General features: G+C 59.3%; 1 gene segment (V, D, J or C); it reads left to right on the top strand.

Moving 5' to 3' along the window:
• Window positions 1-552: 552 nt before the first annotated feature.
• On the top strand, window positions 553-17,041 carry LOC116823366 (signal-regulatory protein beta-1-like). The segment is given in 7 exon segments: window positions 553-800; window positions 3,776-4,105; window positions 4,501-4,800; window positions 6,951-7,241; window positions 9,525-9,629; window positions 9,814-10,152; window positions 15,060-17,041. Coding segments are annotated over 6 exon segments (1,302 nt in total).
• Window positions 17,042-18,742: the final 1,701 nt, after the last annotated feature.

Below are 18,742 nucleotides of genomic sequence, written 5' to 3'. Positions count from 1 at the left end.
CCTCACCCCTATGACCCCCATATAACCCCTCACCTCACCCCCTGCACCCCCATAGCCCCACATATAACTCCTCATCTCACCCCTGCACTCTCCATAGCCCCAAATATAATCTCTCACCTTGCCCCCTGCATCCTCCATATAACCCCTCATCTCACCCGCTGCACCCCCCATAGCCCCATATATAACCCCTCAGCGCACCCCTTGCACCCCCATAGCCCCATATATAACCCCTCACCTCGCCCCTGTGCCCCCCCATAGCCCTGTTCCCCTCTGGGTTTGGCTTTGGGGTAGTTCTGTGGACACGGGGACGCAGGCTCTGGACCGACCCTTGAGGCGAGGGATTTGCAGCCTGGGAACGTCTTAGGTGGGACAGAAGCGAAGGCGTTTGATTAATTCCCAAGTGACTTGTTTACAGACCTCGGTGCCCCAAAGAACGTTGCAGAATCGACCCTTCCACGCCAGCAAAGGCGAATCAGCCGCAGCCTGAGCTGAAGGGAGGGAGAGGGACCATCCAAAGGACGTGCTGGGCACATAGAGCAGGCGGTGAAATTCCGTTCACAAACGGTGGGAATTTGGCAAAGATCTGCAGGAGCCCTGAGCGTGTCACGCGGAGCCCAGTCCCGTGTGTCTGTCTCCAGCCGCCTGTCGTCTCTCCTCGTGCTGAGACTGTACGTGTCTCGGGGCAGGGACGTCTCGTGCAGCCCCTGGCACGACAAGGCCCTGATCCCGGCCGGGGGTCCTGGGGCGCCACTGCAAGGCAAAGAAGAAATAATGAAAGTAGCAGGAAGCTGGGTGTGCGAGTGAGTGGGGTGGTGTAATGCACCCCCCCGGGGACCGGGTGCACTGCTGGAAAGCAAAACGAACAGGACTTCCCTTTATCTGTTACGCTCTCCCACTAGCAGTGGAGTTCGGGCTGGGCCCAGGGCCTGGTCAGAACTGGGCCACGGTTTTCTGTAGCGGCTTCTTGACCAAAATGATGATTTTTCACCAAATTTAAATTTTCCAGTTTATCATTTTAAAAATGGTCAAACTTCCTGTTTTCAACAAAAACCTTTGATTTCTGAGAAGAGAAGAAACTCCCGCAGCAGGGCAGGTTCCCGCTGGGGGATGAAAAGCCAGAAAAGTTTTGCAGGAAATTCAAAACAAATTACTTGCCTGTGAGAAGTGTGGGGCATTTTCTGTCTCTCTCTGCTGAGGGGTGCGCGGCCGGCCGGGGGAACCGGGGTGGCTCCTGGCTCTAACGCCCCCAGGCCCTTGAACAAACCCCAGGTGGGCAGGTTTCCAGGTGGGGCAGCGGTGCCGCCAAAACCCATGCCACCACTCAATGGGCTGAGCTCAGAGCCCCTGGGAGCCGGGACCGGCCAGCGCTGAGCCATCACCCACCTGCAGGCCAGGCCTGAACCGAGCCAGACCCCAGAGCAGAGAGAAACTTGCTGGGCCACCAGAACCCGTAGGGAGCTGGGACAGTGAACACCAGCCTGAAACACATGGGTGACAGGTGGGAGCTGTCCTATGTACTGAGTTCCCCTGGAGGAATCCCCCCAGCTCCAGCCCCCCAGCCCCAGGGCTCCCAGACCCTACCCGTAGGGATCCCCCCAGCTCCCGGCCTGGAGCTCCCCATCCTTCCCCTGGAGGGATCCCCCCAGCTCCCAGCCCCCCAGCCCCAGGGTTCCCGGACCCACCCTGGTGGGATCCCCCCAGCTCCAGCCCCCCAGTCTGGGGCTCCCCACCCTTCCCCGGAGGGATCCCCCCAGCTCCAGCCCCCCAGCCCCAGGGCTCCCGGACCCTCCCCGGAGGGATCCTCCCAGCCCCAGCCCCAGCCCCCAGCCTGGGGCTCCCCACCCTTCCCCCGGTGGGATCCCCCCAGCTCCCAGGGCTCCCGGAACCTCCCCCAGCGCACAATCCCCCCATTGCTCCTCTCTCCCGCCCCCGCGGACGGGTCCGCCCCCGGGTCCCTGCCGGGGTCTCTGGCGCTGGGCGGTGGGTCCGTGGCGCTCGGAGCCCCGAGCTGTGGGTCCCGCCCAGCCCCGCATCCTGCCCTTATCTCGCCCTCCCCTGCCGCTGCAGAAGCGAAAGTAACCGGGGCTGAGGCTGGGGCTGGGGCTGCCCCGACCTGCCCCGCACCGCACGATGCCCCTCGCCGTGGCGCCCGGCCTCCTTCTGCTGCTGCTGCTGCTGGCGAACGGGACACGTGAGTAGCCGCCGGGGCCGCTCCCTGGCCCCAGACCTGCCCCAGAGGGACGGCGTGGGCAGGAAACCCGGCCCGGTGCGGGCCCAGCCCGGGCGGTGCCTTGGCGGGATGTGGGGTCCGGGCTGGGCGCAGGGTCCCGCGGGGGCTGGGGGTGTCTCCGAGCCGGAGGGGCTGGTGGGTGAAAGTGGGGAGCTGGAGCCCGGACTCCTGGGTTCGCTCCCTGGCTCCGGGGGAGAGGAGTGGGGGCTGGTGGGTTAGAGCAGGGGGGGGCGCTGGGAGCCAGGACTCCTGGGTTCTCTCCCGGCTCGGGGAGGGGAATGGGGGCTGGTCTCCTGGGTTCTCTCCCGGCTCGGGGAGGGGAATGGGGGCTGGTGGGTTAGAGCAGGGGGGCTGGGAGCCAGGACTCCTGGGTTCCATTCCTGGTTCTGGGAGATTGGGGGGGGGGGCGCTGGGAGCCAGGACTCCTGGGTTCTCTCCCCAGCTCTGGGAGGGGAGTAGGGGCTGGTGGGTTGGAGCAGGGGGGCTGGGAGCCAGGACTCCTGGGTTCTCTCCCGGCTCGGGGAGGGGAATGGGGGCTGGTGGGTTAGAGCAGGGGGGGGGGGCGCTGGGAGCCAGGACTCCTGGGTTCTATCTCACACTGGCACACCCCATGGCCAGGCCCCACTGCAAACTCATGTCGCGCTTCCTCTGGGCCGCTCCTGTCCCCCAGTCCCCTCGCATCCATCACCCGCAACCTGCCCTGGGGTTCTGGGGCTAATTTCCCCCCCCCCCCCGGGACCTGCTCAGCGCTGATGCCAGGGCCCTGCGGTGTCCACCATGGGGCTGGCAAGGGGGATGTCATGGCCACAGAATTGGTTAATGCTGCTGGGCGGTGCGTGGAGGCCCAACCAAGTCAGCCTGGAGAGTTGCCCAATTAGCAAGAAGGCAGGTTGGGCGGGTGGGGGTTGGGGGTGGCGCTACTATGGGGGTCAGACACAGGGCAGGGGTCCTGCTCCCCACCCCAGCATGGGAACAGCTGGGGGGAGGGTGGCCCCTGAGGGGAGCTTGAAGTAGAAGACTCAGGCTGGGGAACATGGAGGGCTGGGGCCAGGGGCTCAGGTGGGGGGGCACAGGGCGCGTGGGGCCAGGGGCTCAGGCTGGGAGCACAAGGGGCTGGGGCAGTGACTGGAGTGGGGTTGATAGGGAACCACGTAACGGCCACACCACAAGCTGCGCAAACAGGAAGCGCGTCACTTCCTCTGCCTGAGGCTTGGTGTCACCTGCCCCCGCGGGAACCTGGTGCTCGGCCCATGTGGGACACGAGGCTGCCAGGGCTCAGCCTGGAGACCCCTCCACCCCCGCCCCAGAGAGGATGTGGGCTCCCATGGTGCTTGGGGGCTGGAGCTGGGGGCTCAGTCTGGAGGCACAGGGGGTTGATGGGGCCAGGGGCTCAGGCTAGGGGGCACAGGGAGGGTGGGGGGCAAGGGTCAGGGGCTCAGGCTGGAGGCACAAGGGGGTGGGGGCTGGAAGGGAGCTCAGTCCTTGGGGGTGGTGGGGTCTCCCCCCAGGCTGCAAGTAACCCTGTCTCTCTGTCTGTCTGTGCAGGGGGTGCCCTGGTGGTCTCTGTTGCCACCTCCCCGGTGCGGGCCCAGCCAGGCTCCGACCTGCTCCTGGGCTGTCACTTCTCCGTGGGGGGGGACGTGGACATGGAGGCCCTGGTGGTGCAGTGGAAGCTGGGGGGCCGCCTGGTGGCCGAGTTCGATGCGGTCCAGTCGTACTCCAGGGCTGGGGCCAGCCTCTCCCTGGAGGGGCTGCGGGTCGGCAACGCCTCCCTGCTCCTCCCACGGGTGGGGGGCTCAGACGCTGGGCTCTACACCTGCTCCATCATCCACTCCCCGAGCCGGGAGAGTCGGCAGGTGGAGCTGCGTGTGGAAGGTAACTGCAAGATGGGCTGGTTGGCGGGCAGGGTCCCAGGGCAGCGCCCAGAGGGGCCGTGGCTCCAGGGTTGGGTCTGGAGCCGCCTTGTGGCCCCAGCACCTCTGGATAGATCCGTGTTGGGAGCTCCTGGCCATGTGGTGATCAATGGGGGGAGGGTCCCAGCTGCCCTGGGGGGTCACCCCCACTAAGCCACCTCCCCAGCAGGTCAGCGCCTGTCCCTGCCCCATGGCCTGGCCAAGTCTCCGTGGGCAGCACCGTGGTGGGGTGGATGAAGGCCTTGGGGGGTGCAGGTGATGAGGGGAAGATGGGGTGGGGGACAGAGGAGGGTGGATAGGGGCAGTGTGGGGCAGATGATGGGGTCTGGGCCCCATTGACGACTCCTTCCCCCCCAGCCCCGCCCCGTGTCTCAGTGAGCGGCACTGCGGTGAGGGCTGGCGAGCACAGCACCGTGACCTGCAGCGTGAACGGCTTCTACCCCGAGAGCGTGAATGTCACATGGTTGCGGGACAAGCAGGTCGTGGGGGGTCCCGAGACACCCCTTGCCCAGCTGGGCCCTGATGGTCTGTACAGCGCGACCAGCACCCTCCAACTTGTGCCCAGCATCTCCCACGCCGACGCCAACTACTCCTGCCGTGTGCAGCACATCACCCTGGGGACGCCGATCCAGGAGCCCTTCTGGCTGAGCGTGTTGTGTGAGTCACCCCACTTCTCTACACGCCTCTGCAGAACCCCACCCCCATGGCACCCCATTCCTCCCACAGAACCCCATCCTCCCCACAGCACCCCCACTTCTCTACATGCCTCCGCAGCATCCCCCACTGCCAGAACCCCACTGCACCCCATTCCCCCCACAGAACCCCATCCTCCCCACAGCACCCCCACTTCTCTACACACCTCTGCAGTGCCCCCACTGCCAGAACCCCACCCCCACTGCACCCCATTCCTCCCGCAGAACCCCATCCTCCCCACAGCACCCCCACTTCTCTACATGCCTCCGCAGCATCCCCCACTGCCAGAACGCCACTGCACCCCATTCCCCCCACAGAACCCCATCCTCCCCACAGCACCCCCACTTCTCTACACACCTCTGCAGTGCCCCCACTGCCAGAACCCCACCCCCACTGCACCCCATTCCTCCCGCAGAACCCCATCCTCCCCACAGCACCCCCACTTCTCTACATGCCTCCGCAGCATCCCCCACTGCCAGAACGCCACTGCACCCCATTCCCCCCACAGAACCCCATCCTCCCCACAGCACCCCCACTTCTCTACATGCCTCCGCAGCATCCCCCACTGCCAGAACTCCACTGCACCCCATTCCCCCCACAGAACCCCATCCTCCCCACAGCACCCCCACTTCTCTACACACCTCTGCAGTGCCCCCACTGCCAGAACCCCACCCCCACTGCACCCCATTCCTCCCGCAGAACCCCATCCTCCCCACAGCACCCCCACTTCTCTACATGCCTCCGCAGCATCCCCCACTGCCAGAACCCCACTGCACCCCATTCCCCCCACAGAACCCCATCCTCCCCACAGCACCCCCACTTCTCTACACACCTCTGCAGTGCCCCCACTGCCAGAACCCCACCCCCACTGCACCCCATTCCTCCCGCAGAACCCCATCCTCCCCACAGCACCCCCACTTCTCTACACGCCTCTGCAGCGCCCCTCCCTGCCCATCCCCCACCAGAGCCCCACCCCCACTGCACCCCATTCCTCCTGCAGAAACCCATCCTCCCCACAGCACCCCCACTTCTCTACACACCTCTGCAGCACCCCTCCCTGCCCATCCCCCGCCAGAGCCCCACGCCCCACTGCACCCCTGTCATAAACAGACAGTAAAGGGTTAAGAAGTTCACCTAGCCTCGCTGACACCTGAGCCAGAGGAACCAGTGGATGGACAAGATGTTTCAAGAGGAAGGAGGGAAGTTTTTCCTTTGTTCAGTTCATTAAGTTCTGTGCGGGAGTGAGAAGATCAAGCAGTCGCGCAGGGTAGTGAGTATTGGAGAAGGAATGAATTAGCTGATGTTTATTTCCTTTTCTGACTTTGTCTTTTTGCGTTAGCGGGATAATCAGATTGGATTTTCTTTGTGTACTAAGGTTTTTGCCCAGGGGAGCATCCTCTGTGTTTGGAATCTGTTGTCTGTGAGAGTAGCTTGTAGGCTAATCCCTCAGAGGTATTTCTGTTACCCCTTTTCCTTAATTAAAAGTTTTCTTTGTAAGAACCTGATTGATTTTTCCCTTGTTTTGAGATCCAAGGGGTTTGGATCAGTGTTGACCAGGGAATTGGTGGAGAAGTCTCTCAAGGGTACCCAGGGAAGGGTTATAGTACTCGAGAGGGAGAGATTTGGGGGAGGGGGAGAGACAGAGTTTCCCAGATGACTCATAAACAGCTGTTTGAAACGATTTGGGTGGTGGCAGCAACTAGATCTAAGCTGGTAGTTAAGCTTAGGGGTTCTCATGCAGGTCCCCACATCTGTAGCCTAAAGTTCAGAGTGGGGGTGAAACCTATGACAACCCCACAGAACTCGGTCTGTCTCCTCACAGCATTCCCCATCCTCCCCACTACACCCCCGTATCCCCATAGCACCCCAACCCATACTCGAACCGTGCAGTACCCCCATGCCCCGACAGCACTGCCCACCCCCTGCCAGAGCCCCGTCCCCTGTACAGCTCCCCATTCCCACGCAGTGCCCCCTTGCTGAGCTTCTGGTGCCCCTGGGGCCCCCTTCCTTCCGCCTGACCCCCCTGGGTGTCTGTTCCCCTGCTCTTACCTAGAGGGCCCCATGACAGCCCGTCTGGGTGCTCAACTCCCCGACCTTGTCTCCCTGCCTGGCAGCCCAGCCACGACTGACCCTGCTGCAGCCCCTGGTGACCCTGGAGGGGCAGGTCACTCTGCAGTGCCTGGTGAGCGGCTACCACCCCCCCGAGATCACGGTGCAATGGCTGCGGGACGGGGACCCCCTGGTCACCATGGAGTCGTCCCCCATGAAGCAAACAGACGGGTCCTTCGCCCTCTGCAGCAGCTACATCCTCAACCACCCAGAGAGCAACGCCCAGGCCAACTTTGCCTGCCGCGTGCAGCACCCGGCGCTGAGCACCCCGCTGGAGAGCACAGCCACCTGGACAGGTCAGTGTGATGGGCTGGGAGCCAGAAGGGGGGAGTGGTCTTACCCTCCTCCCAGCCCAGCCAGCCTCAGCATCGGTCCCCTCCGTGCTGCCCCCTTCCCTGGCATTACCCCTCCCACCTCCCCTAACTGCATTAAAATTACCAGCCTTCACTTTCATCTTCTCCTGCTAATGCCAGGACCTCTAGTTCTAGTCCCACCCCTGCTCGAAGCAGGGCCTATCCCCAGCTAAATCATCCCAGTCAGGGCTTTGTCAAGCCGGGCCTTAAAAACCTCTAAGAATGGAGATTCCACCCCCTCCCTAGGGAACCCATTCCAGTGCTTCACCACCCTCCTAGTGAAACAGTGTTTCCTAATATCCAACCTAGACCTTCTCCACTGCAACTTGAGACCATTGCTCCTTGTTCTGTCATCTGCCACAACTGAGAACAGCCGAGCTCCATCCTCTTTGGAACCCCCTTCAGGTAGTTGAATGCTGTATCAAATCCCCCCTCATTCTTCTCTTCTGCAGACTAAACAATCCCAGTTCCCTCAGCCTCGCCTCGTAAGTCATGTGCTCCAGCCCCCTAATCATTTTTGTTGCCCTCCGCTGGACTCGTTCCAATTTATCCACATCCTTCTTGTAGTATGGGGCCCAAAACTGGACACAGTATCCAGATGAGGCCTCACCAATGCCGAATAGAGGGGAATGATCACATCCCTCAATCTGCTGCCAATGCTCTTACTTATACAGCCCAAAATGCCATTAGCCTTCTTGGCAACAAGGACCCATTGCTGACTCATATCCAGCTTCTCGTCCACTGTAACCCCCAGGTCCTTTTCTGCAGAACTGCTGCCCAGCCACTCGGTCTGTAGCCTGTAACAGCGCATGGGATTCTTCCGTCCTAAGGGCAGGACTTTGCACTTGTCCTTGTTGAACCTCATTAGGTATCTTTTGGCCCAATTCTCTAATTTGTCTAGGTCCCTCTGTATCCTAGCTACCCTCCAGCGTATCTACCACTCCTCCCAGTTGAGTGTCATCTGTGAACTTGCTGAGAGTGCATTAATGATCAGCAGGATGGTCATTCTGCTGATCATTAATGAAGATATTGAACAAAACCGGCCCCAGGACTGACCCTTGGGGCACTCCACTTGATACCGGCTGCCAACTAGACATGGAGCCATTGATCACTACCTGTTGAGCCCGACGATCTAGCCAGATTTCTGTCTACCTGTGATGGAGTAGGGAGTGGGGAGGATTGACCTGGGGATGTTGTGTGGGAGGTTCACTGGTACTGTCTGTATTGGGGGATGGGATATCGGAGTGTGACTTCACTTGAGGGACAATATCTGAGCTTGTAACTTGAGCCCAGGATGGGGGTTGGGGCCAGGTGACACCATCTGCCTGGGAAACTGGACAAAGGCTGGAAGAGAAGCCGGGGTGTGTTGCTGGAGGAGAGAGCTGGAGGGGGTTTGAGTTTGGAGTTGGCTGGGGAAACGGAGGGAGGCCTGGGGCCGGGGTCCAAGCTCCCTGCCCCACAAGATGGACCTGACGGAGGGGTCCCATTCTCTGTACCTACAAGCCCTGCTTGGGACTGTGTTCCTGTCATCTAATAAATCTTCTGTGTTACTGGCTGGCTGAGAGTCCTGGTGAATTGCAGGAAGTGGGGGGTGCAGGGCCCTGACTCCCCCCCACTCTGTGATGCCACCTTATAGTCCAATCATCCAGCCCATACTTATTTAACTTGCCAGCAAGAATACTGTGGGAGACCGTATCAAAAGCTTTGCTAAAGTCAAGGAATAAACACATCCACTGCTTTCCCCTCATCCACAGACCCAGTTATCTCCTCATAGAAGGCAATTCGGTTAGTCAGGCATGACTTGCCCTTAGTGAATCCAGGCTGACTGTTCCTGATCACTTTCCTCTCCTTTAAGTGCTTCAGAATTGATTCCTTGAGGACCTGTCCCATGGTTTTGCTGGGGGCTGATGTGAGCCTGACTGGCCTGTAGTTCCCTGGGTTCTCTCTCTTCCCTGTCTGCAAAGAGGCAGCCGAGAGCAAGGTGGATGAGTGGGGTCTGTTGCTGCAGGGAGCTGCTGGCTCTGTCGATCGCTGCCGTGTGGGGAGTTGGCCAAGGGGAGCTGCCGGCTTCCTTGGTCTCTGTTTTGGGAGTTCGTGTGGTATCTTGGATTGTGAATACTGAACCTGTTCCACGCCGCAGCCTCCCGGCAGGAGCCTGGATGGTGTTTAATTGCTCTGGGTGTGGGGCCGGGAGCAGAGCAGTAACGCTGTCTCTCTCCCCGGCAGTGCCCACGTGCACCAAGATGTGTTTAGGGGTCATCGGACTGATCCTGCTGGTCCTGCTGGTGCTGCTTGCCACGTGGATCGTGTACCAGTGCTGCAACATCAGCAGTAAGTGGGCCTGGACCCCACCCTGAGGGATTACCTCTTCCTCCCCAGCTTCACATTCTCCCTCCCCCTCGACCTCTTCCCTCTGACTCAGCTGCCCCCCCCACAACCCCCTCCCTCCAGCTCATGCCCTTCCCCCAGCCCCACAGCTGCCCCCACCCAGCCTGACGCTATCATCTCCCCGCAGTGTCCCAGATCCATGTCGGGGAGTGTTTTCCGGAGAGCAGCGTCACCGTGCTGCTTTGCGAGGCAGAGGGGAGGCTCCGCGACACAGACAGCCTGACCTGGAGGAGCCCGCGCCTGGGGAAGGAGCTGGGCTCTGGGCAGCCCGGGGAGCTGAGCACACTGATGCCAGAGCAGCACCGCGTGGTGACGTGGCGGCACCGCCTTGGGCTGGGCAGGCAGCGGCTCACGTCTGTCCTCACCGTCCAGACCCCACGTGACGAAGAATCTTTCAGCTGCACGTTCCGGCTGGGTGCAAGGGACATGCAGCAGACACAGATCACAATCCCCGGCGTGGCAGCGGGTGAGCGGGGCAGGGACTAGGGGAAGGGGCTGGGGAGGTGGCAGATCAGCACAGAGGGAGCAGGAGGCTGTGGGGTGTAGGGCTGCAGGGGCATGCGTGGATTGGGATGCCATGGGGAGACAAGGAGATGTGGGACATAGGGGGCACAGGATGCAGGGGGAGGGGAAGAGGGTTCTGTGAGATATGGGGTGCAGTGGGTGTCACGGAGTCCCCGGGCGATGCTCTGGAACTGCTCCATATGAGGCCAGGCAGGACTTTGGGGAGCCTTCTCTCCCTTGGAGCAGACTGTCTGCAGGGCAAGAAGCTCACATGGCTTCACCTCCTGGGTCTCTCCTTGGAGCATTCAGCAGCCTCTGCCCCTCCGTGCACTTCCCACAGCGAGTCCACCCCAGCAGGGTCCTGGGGAAGCCACAGGGTCCTGCACCCCCACTTCACAGTCAAACAGCTGGGTAAACAGCAGGTTTATTAGGCAACAGGAACACGGTGTAGGGCAGAGCTTGTTAGTACAGAAATCAGGGACTTTCAGCCACGTCCAGCTTGGGGAGAGGGGAGCCCGGAGCCAGGGCTCTGCCCTCCCCCAGCATCCCAAGCCAGCCAAACCGATTCAGTTCTAGCTGCCTGGTCCCTTCTCTGCCCATTGCTCCTCTTCTGGCCTGGTCACATCCCCCTCCTGGGTCTCTGGTTACGAAGGGGCGGTCACAGCATCCATGTGTTCCCTGCACCCCCCCACTTCCTGTGAGTCACCGTGACTCTCAGCCAGCCAGTAACACAGGTGTATTCGATGACAGGAACACAGGCTAAACCAGAGCTTGTAGGTACAGAGAACGGGACCCCTCAGCCGGGTCCATTCTGGAGAGTGGGGAGCCCAGACCCAGGTTCTGTCCACCCCTGGTCTCCCCAGCCAGCTCCAAACTGAAACCCCTTTTTCCTGCCTTCCACAGTGCCCCCCCCCCCCACTCCTGCTTCCACTTTGTCCAGCTTCCCTGGCAGAAGGTGTCACCTGGCCCCAATCCCCTCCTGAGCTCAGCTTAGGAAGATCAGAGATAGGAAGGCTGGTCTCGTGTGATTCCCGCCCCCTCATCCCCAGCATGAACCCTACAAAGCCAGGAAGTGCCCAGTTTTGGAGCAGCTCTGAGCCGTCCCTTGACGCTCTCACGACACGTGTCCAGAGACAGTGACAGACTCGCATCTTGCAGGGGGGCTCCTGGGGCCTGGAAGGGGTGTGCCCAGCCCAAGTCGACAGACACGCACTCAATCTGCTCCAGCTACTGCCTGACAATAGCCATGTGGCCACAGCGGCGGGGTGGGGGCCAGGCTAGCGCCGAGTGCGCCCCCAGGGGCCAGGCAGGGCCGTACTCCGGTGACTGTCCTGAGCTCACGTGGCTATTTTTAGCACCAGCGTGTCTGTCTGTCCCTCCTGGGAATGACCCCTCCCGGCTGCTGTGTGGATGTGCCCAGCCAGATATGGGCACGCTGCAAACCGCATCCTGAGAAGTGCAAGTATCTTACCTGGGCCATCGGGTGGGGAGCGGCTGCCTGAAGCCAGAACCAGCCAAGGTGGAGGTGATCAGAGACTGGCCTGCTCCCCAAACCAAAAAGCAGGTCCAGGCCTTTATTGGGATGGCGGGGTACTATCGAAGGTCCATGCCCCACTTTAGCGCCATGGCCGCCCCCCTCACTGAGCTGTACAAAAAGGGGTAGCCAGACAAGGTTGTCTGGACCGAGCAATGCCAGCAGGCTCTCCGGGCGCTGAAGGAGGTTCTGGTTAGCGACCCAGTTCTGGGAAACCCAGATTTTGACAAGCCCTTTATGGAGTTCACTGATGCCTCAGATACGGGACTGGGGGCGGTGTTAATGCAGGAGGATGAAAAGGGGGAGAGACACCCCATCGTGTACCTGAGCAAGAAGCTGCTACCCCGGGAGCAGAACTACACGGCCATCGAGAAGGAATGCCTGGCCATGGTGTGGGCCCTTAAGAAGCTAGAGCCATATCCCTTTGGGCGACGCTTCACCGTGTACACCGACCACTCTCCCCTGACCTGGCTGCACCAGATGAAAGGAGCCAACGCCAAGCTCCTGAGGTGGAGCCTGCTCCTGCAGGACTATGACATGGACGTGGTCCATGTGAAGGGAAGTGCCAACCTGATAGCGGACGCGTTGTCCCGGAGAGGGGGCCCTGAACTTCCCCAGGTCACTGGGCAGAGTGACCCCGCTCAGTTCAGTCAGGGACCAGACACAGCACTGGATGGGCTCCCCTCACCGGTACAAGGCCAGCGCCCCTGGGTGGAGTTAGGGGGTAAAGACCGACACACTGACCCCCTGTGATGCAGTAGGGTCTGTCTGTGTGGGGGATGGGAGAGCAGGGGATGTCTTTAGGTGAGGGACAGGATCTCTAAGCCTGTAACCTGAGCCAGGTGGGGGGAGGGGGTCAGCACCTTGGCCCGGGAAGCTGGACAAAGGAATCGGCCGGTTGGAGGGAGTTAGTTCAGTTTCGGTGGGGGGGGGCTGGGCGGGGAAATTCAGGGTATCCTAAGCTAGGATCCAAGCACCCTCAACCCCCAGAAGGACTCGATTGAGGGGTCTTGGCTGTACCTGCAAGCTCTGCTGTAACCGGTGTTCCTGTTGTCCAATAACCCTTCTGTTTTACTGGCTGGCTGAGAGTCACTGTGGGTCCCAGGAAGAGGGGTGCAGGACCGGACTCTCCCACATGCTGTGACACCCCCCCAGCACCATTAGCCGCTCCCATTTAGGCAACCTTGGCAGTTGCCTAGGGCTCCAGGATTTGGGGCGGGGGGGGGCAGCATTTTGCCACCCTTAATGGCAATTCGGCAGCGGGGCATCCTTCCGTGCTCCGGGTCTTTGGTGGCAATTCTGCGGCGGGTCCTTCACTCACTCCGGGACCCGCCGCTGAATTGCCGCCGCCGCCTGGGAGCACAAAAGGACCCCCGCCTAAGGCGTCAAAAACCCTGGCGCCACTCCTGCCCCCACTGTCTGCCTCCAGCATCTCCCGCACCTTCCATATGCCCACATAGCACCACTTCTGACCCATCCCTTCCCCTCTTCGGTGACTGCGTTAGGCAGAGAAAAGTCCATACAAACTCTAACATTTGTTTAAAAGACAGGAAGGCTGGTTACACGGGATTCCTACCCCCCACCCGCCCCCAGCATGGACCAGGCAAAGCCAGGAAGTGCCAAGTTCTGGGGCAGCTCTGAGCCATCCCCTGACGCTCCCACAACACATGTCCAGGGATGGTGAGAGACTCACACCTCGCAGGGGGGCTCCTGGTGCCTGGAAGGGGTGTGCCCAGCCGCTGGGAAGGGCCATGCCCAGCCCAGATCGACAGACACGCACTCAATCTGCTCCAGCTACTGCCTGACAATAGCAGTGTGGCCACAGCAGGAGGGTGGGGAGCCAGGCTAGCGCCGAGTGCGCCCCCAGGGGCCAGGCAGGGCCGTACTCCGGTGACTGTCCTGAGCTCCTGCGGTCACATGGCTGGTTTTAGGCCCCAGCGCATCTGTCTCCCCACTGGGAATGACCCCTCCCGGCTGCTGTGTGGACATGCCCGGCCAGATACGGACACACTGCAAACAGCACACTCACCTCCCTGCCCATACGGACACGCTGCAAATGGCACACTCACCTCCCTGCCTATACGGACACGCTGCAAACGGCACACTCACCTCCCTGCCGATACGGACACGCTGCAAACGGCACACTCACCTCCCTGCCGATACGGACACGCTGCAAACGGCACACTCACCTCCCTGCCGATACGGACACGCTGCAAACGGCACACTCACCTCCCTGCCCATACGGACACGCTGCAAATGGCACACTCACCTCCCTGCCGATACACCCCCAAGCTGTCCCCATGAGCTCCTGCTCCCCTGGTGCACACGGCTCTCCGGGTCCTAGCCTGTGGGCAGCTCAACGCTGAGCGGGGTGAGATTGTCAGCACCTTCGGCGGCAGCCCTGCTCTGTCAGCGGGGCTGGGAGCTTTTCACACCAGGCCAGAGATTTGGTTGTTCTGGTTCATTCTTCCCCAGCTCTAACGGCTGCAGGGATCCTGGCCAGACTTTACACGAGCCACCTCAGGGGACAAACCTCAGAGAACTTCAGCAAAGGTATAGAATGAAAACCCCTGTGCACCCGTAAATACAGCGTGTGCCAGCATGGCCCACAGCAGCCTGGGGCAGGCGATAGGGCAAGGAGGTCGCCCCTTTCCCCCAAGGGGGGAATGATTCCCTGGCATTTAAGGAGCAGTTGCCTATCCCCTCCTCACAGTGGGTAGCAGAGCATTACAAGCACATTATGAGCCAGGGGGATTCCTGGCTCAGTCCTGGTGTTTCCTCGTTCGGGTGCGTGGGATTTAATAGTAAAGACGGGACATGGGCATCTCTTGTGAGCTCAGCCCTGTCTGCCCCACCTGCCTCCTTTCCCAGTGACACCGGAGTCAGTTCTCTGGAGAGACACGTTAAACTCTCCCCTTTACCAGCCAGAGTGGGACATATCTCTGCTCTCCACACTCTCTCACCATCAGCGCTTGGCGGGCCAGTACCTGACCACACTGGCAGCCTGGTTCTCTGGCCTGGGATGGGAAGAGCTAACGAACAACTCAGAGGCAAGGGGGCTGTTTCCCCAATACCCAGCCTGGAGCAGTTACATCCAGGTCTGAGCTCAGTGTGTCCCAGGATTACAGTGGCAGGCAGCGAGCTCTGGACCCCCCCAGAGCCCGGCACCCACCTGGGTGAGGCCATGGGTTGGTTTCTCCCCATCTCCAGCAGGGTCTGTTCTGTGGATGTCAGGGCCTGGGCAGCGTGGGGAGTTTAGCTCGCGGGGACTGAGTCTGGTGTGTTCACAGGGTCCCCAGGCAGGGGCCTCATTCCTGTTCTATTCATCCCTCCAGATTGCCCCCTTCTCGATGGAGACATGGCCATTTTTTGACTGTCCTGCACTCACGCCACGGCCAATGCTTGGGAGAGAGAGCCAGCTGCAAACCACTCGGAGAGGAGAGAACAAACTGACCCCTTGTGATGCTGTGTGATCGACATGTGTCCGTCTATAGCGTTGGTGTTGCCACTCTACTACAACTGCAAGAGAACTTGTACCAAGCATGTCATGTCTGGCATCACTGGGAAAGTTGTGAATTGCTAAGTGTGGATATCTTGATTATATGTGTACGCCTCCTGTTCAGTGGCCCAGAATGAGGTTGTCTGTGTTACGGAGTCTGGGGGTTCCAGCCCTGCTCCCCTCTGCTTGGACCCCACAGTGACTTTTATCCAGCCAGTAAAACAGAAGGTTTATTGGACAACAGGAACACAGGTTACAGCAGAGCTTGCAGGCACAGTCAGGACCCCTCCACTGAGTCCTTCTGGGGTTCGGGGTGCTTGGATCCCAGCTAGGATACCCTGAATTCTGCCCCACAGCCCCAAACCCAAACTGTCCTGCCTTTCCTCCCGCTGGCCGAATCCTTTGTCCCCTTCTCCTCTGCCCAGGTGCTCCCCCCTCCCCCCCTGCTGGGCTCGGGTTACAGGCTGAGCACCTGTCCCTCACCTAAAGACATCCCCTGCTTTCCCGTTCCCCACACAGACAGTCCCTACTCCATCACAGTCTGAGATCGGGAAAGCCTGTTTGTGACCTTTTACACAAGTTTAGGGGACTGGGCCTGAGCCTTCTGTGTGTGCTCTGCATTGTGTGTCAGTGTGTTCATCTCAGACCAGACCCACTCCGACAGACCACCAGAGAGCGCGACCACACTGTCCCGTTAAGGCGCTTTAAGCTGCTAAGTGTTGACTCAGGCTATGGCTACACAAGAGACTTCAAAGCGCTGCCCCCTGAGCACTCCTGCGGCAGTGCTTTGATGTGCGAGTGTGTGAGTGTGGTTGTGTGTGAGACGGCTCTCCCAGTGCTCCTGGTAATCTGCCGCGAGGGGAGTCACTGTGAGCGCCGGGAGCCTGTCTACACTAGCGCTTTAAAGTGCTCAGACTTGCTGCGCTCAGGGGAGTGATTTTTCATACCCCTGAGCAGTGGTGGCTCCAGACACCAGCGCCCCAAGCATGGCTGTCAGGCAGCCTTTGGCAGCATACCTGAGGTCTGTAGTCCTGTGGCTTTGACAGCAATTCAGCAGCCGGTACGCAGAAGGTACAGGACTGAGGCACCTCCCACAGACTTGCCACCAAAAGCCACCTGACAGCCGTGCTTGGGGCAGCAGAAAAACTAGAGCCGCCCCTGCCCCTGAGCCAGCAAATTAGAGCGCTATCAAATGTGCTTGTAGACAAGGCCTCAGCCCTTGTGTTTGTTCCTGGGGTAACACCCCCAGGCAGTTTACATCCAGTCTAGGCAGCACAACGTGAATGGACTATTCGAGTTCGATGGCCCATTAAAGGACACCCCCCTAACCCTGGAGGGAGCTGGTCCCACCAGGTGAGCCTTCCTGTGGGTGCCCCAGCCAGAACATGGGTAATGGCTGCTGCTGAGAGTCAGCAAGGCGTGTGATGTCATGTGACGTGCTCATGTGACCCTGGACTCCATCTTGGGCCGGTTATTTTCCACAGACTGTGGCTGTGGGCTGTGTTTGGGACAGTAAAATTCCCAGCACCTGGCAGAGGCTATAAAAGACCCCAAGACATCTGCAATTGGTCTTCATTTCCTGCTCTGATTCTCCGGACTGTGGATTTATAGCTACAAGGGTCATTTGAACTATGGACTGAGGCCCATCCAATCTTTTGGAAGTTGGCTACAAGACTTGACAAGCCAGCCATCTAGTCCATCCTTGCTACAGGCCTGATCCAAGAACATCGCCATTATTATAGGCATATGAGCTATTAACCATGTTTAAGGCTTGTCGTCTTCTCTCTATGAGTAAACCTTTAGATATTAGCTACTAAAGGTCTGGGAGCGGTGTGCTTACTGGGTAAGAACCGAGTTACAGTTTGGCCTGGCTCTGTGCCTGGTCTCTTAATGTCCCATGTTAGAGTTCGATTTTGCCCAGAGGGAGGCAGCTGCAGGAAGCCTGACGCTGTGAGCTGGGGGACAAAGGACTGAGGAGGGGCCAGGCAGGGTTGTTAAGTGTGGGCTGCTGGAAGATGCAGACTCTCCTGAACGGGGGAAAAAGAGGGGTCAGAGGGCGCTGGGCTGAGCAAGCGGGACCCTGCTGTAACTTTGGGTTCTCTTTGCCAAGCAAGCCGTTCTATGCCGTGTCCCAGACAGCTCATAAACCCGACTGCTCTTACCCCGGAAGTTTCAGTTCCTATCAGCCAGAAATTTTCTGTGGTGAATGGAGCCACTGACTTTCCTTGTGAAAGATCCAGTGAGGGTAGCTTTGAGAAGGTCTCAGACAGAGTAAAAGCTTTAAGAAAGTTGAGCAGCCCCATAACCAAGTGGCTGGGTTTGGCCAGCTTGTTGAGGAGACAAGGCTGTTGAGAGAGGAATGTCTCCATGCTGATTCTGTAAGTGAAGAGTCTGTGCTGCAGGTTCAGAGGGAAGACGGGGCAGCTGAGTCTGCAGAGCAGGACAGCTGGGCAGTTAATCTCTGGAGAATGCAGGGGTTTGCAGGTAAACTCTCATCTCTAGACACTTGGGATATGACTTGTGGTCTGTCAGTGAACTTAACATCTGAAACCCTGAGCCATAAGGATTGAGATCCCCAGTCACTGACTGGAGTCACCCTGAATATGGAAATTGGACTGTAACCTGGGCCTGGAAAAGTGGCAGAACAACCTTTTGCCTTCATATCAGTTTGGGTACATAGTGCTGACAACTTCCGCTGGCAGCATGGACCATGAGGAAGCAAGGCGAAAACACCGGAGGCAAAATCCTGGGATTCTTTTTCTAAAATTTGTAAAACAGGCAAACTAATAAACTGTTCAAAAGGAGAAAACCAAACAAACAAAAACCCACCACCTCTGGACTATTTCTAAAAGGACTTTTGGCATCTACAAGCTCATCTCTACTAAGTATCTGAACCTCAGGAATTGAATTCACGTCTGTCTGTATAGTGATCTTTTAACCAACTCTCTCTCTTTTCTTTTATAATAATTTTAGCTTAATAAGAACTAGCTGTAGCGGGTATTTTGGGTCAGATCTAAGTTCTAATTGGACCTGGGTGTGTGGCTGATCGTCTGGGGTTGGAAGAACCTTTTCTTTATATGGTGAGAGAAGATTTTCAGGAATCATCATCTGATCTGCCATGTGTGTCTGGCCGGAGGCCTGAGGCTGGGCACTTGCGGGGACCTGCGGGGTTTGGACTCTGAGTAACCAGAGAGGTGCTAGAGAAGCTGTTTTGGGCTGGTTGGTAAATCTCAGTATTGGAAGATCCACCAGCGTTTGGGGTTTGTCTGCCCCGGTCTGTTTGCAGTTCACCCTGATTGAGTGACCTCAGCTGGCTCCCACGGGCAGCACTGTCACAGCAGCGCAAGACGGCACAAGTTTGGGTTTATCCTCTAGAGTGGGGTGAGGAGTTGAGTACTGGGCAACTTCTTAGCTGACCTCAGCATCTGTGTGTACAAGCTGCAGTTGTGTGTGTCCCCACCTGTGTGTGTGCTGGAGGGGGCTTGGGAGCCTGTCACAGCAGCACAGGGGAAAGAGAGC

Source organism: Chelonoidis abingdonii, chromosome 4, assembly GCF_003597395.2.
Source record: "Chelonoidis abingdonii isolate Lonesome George chromosome 4, CheloAbing_2.0, whole genome shotgun sequence".
In the NCBI taxonomy this organism is placed as follows: Eukaryota; Metazoa; Chordata; order Testudines; family Testudinidae; genus Chelonoidis; species Chelonoidis abingdonii.
The sequence above is the reverse complement of the archived record's forward strand: the minus strand, read 5'-3'. Positions and strand labels throughout refer to the sequence as shown.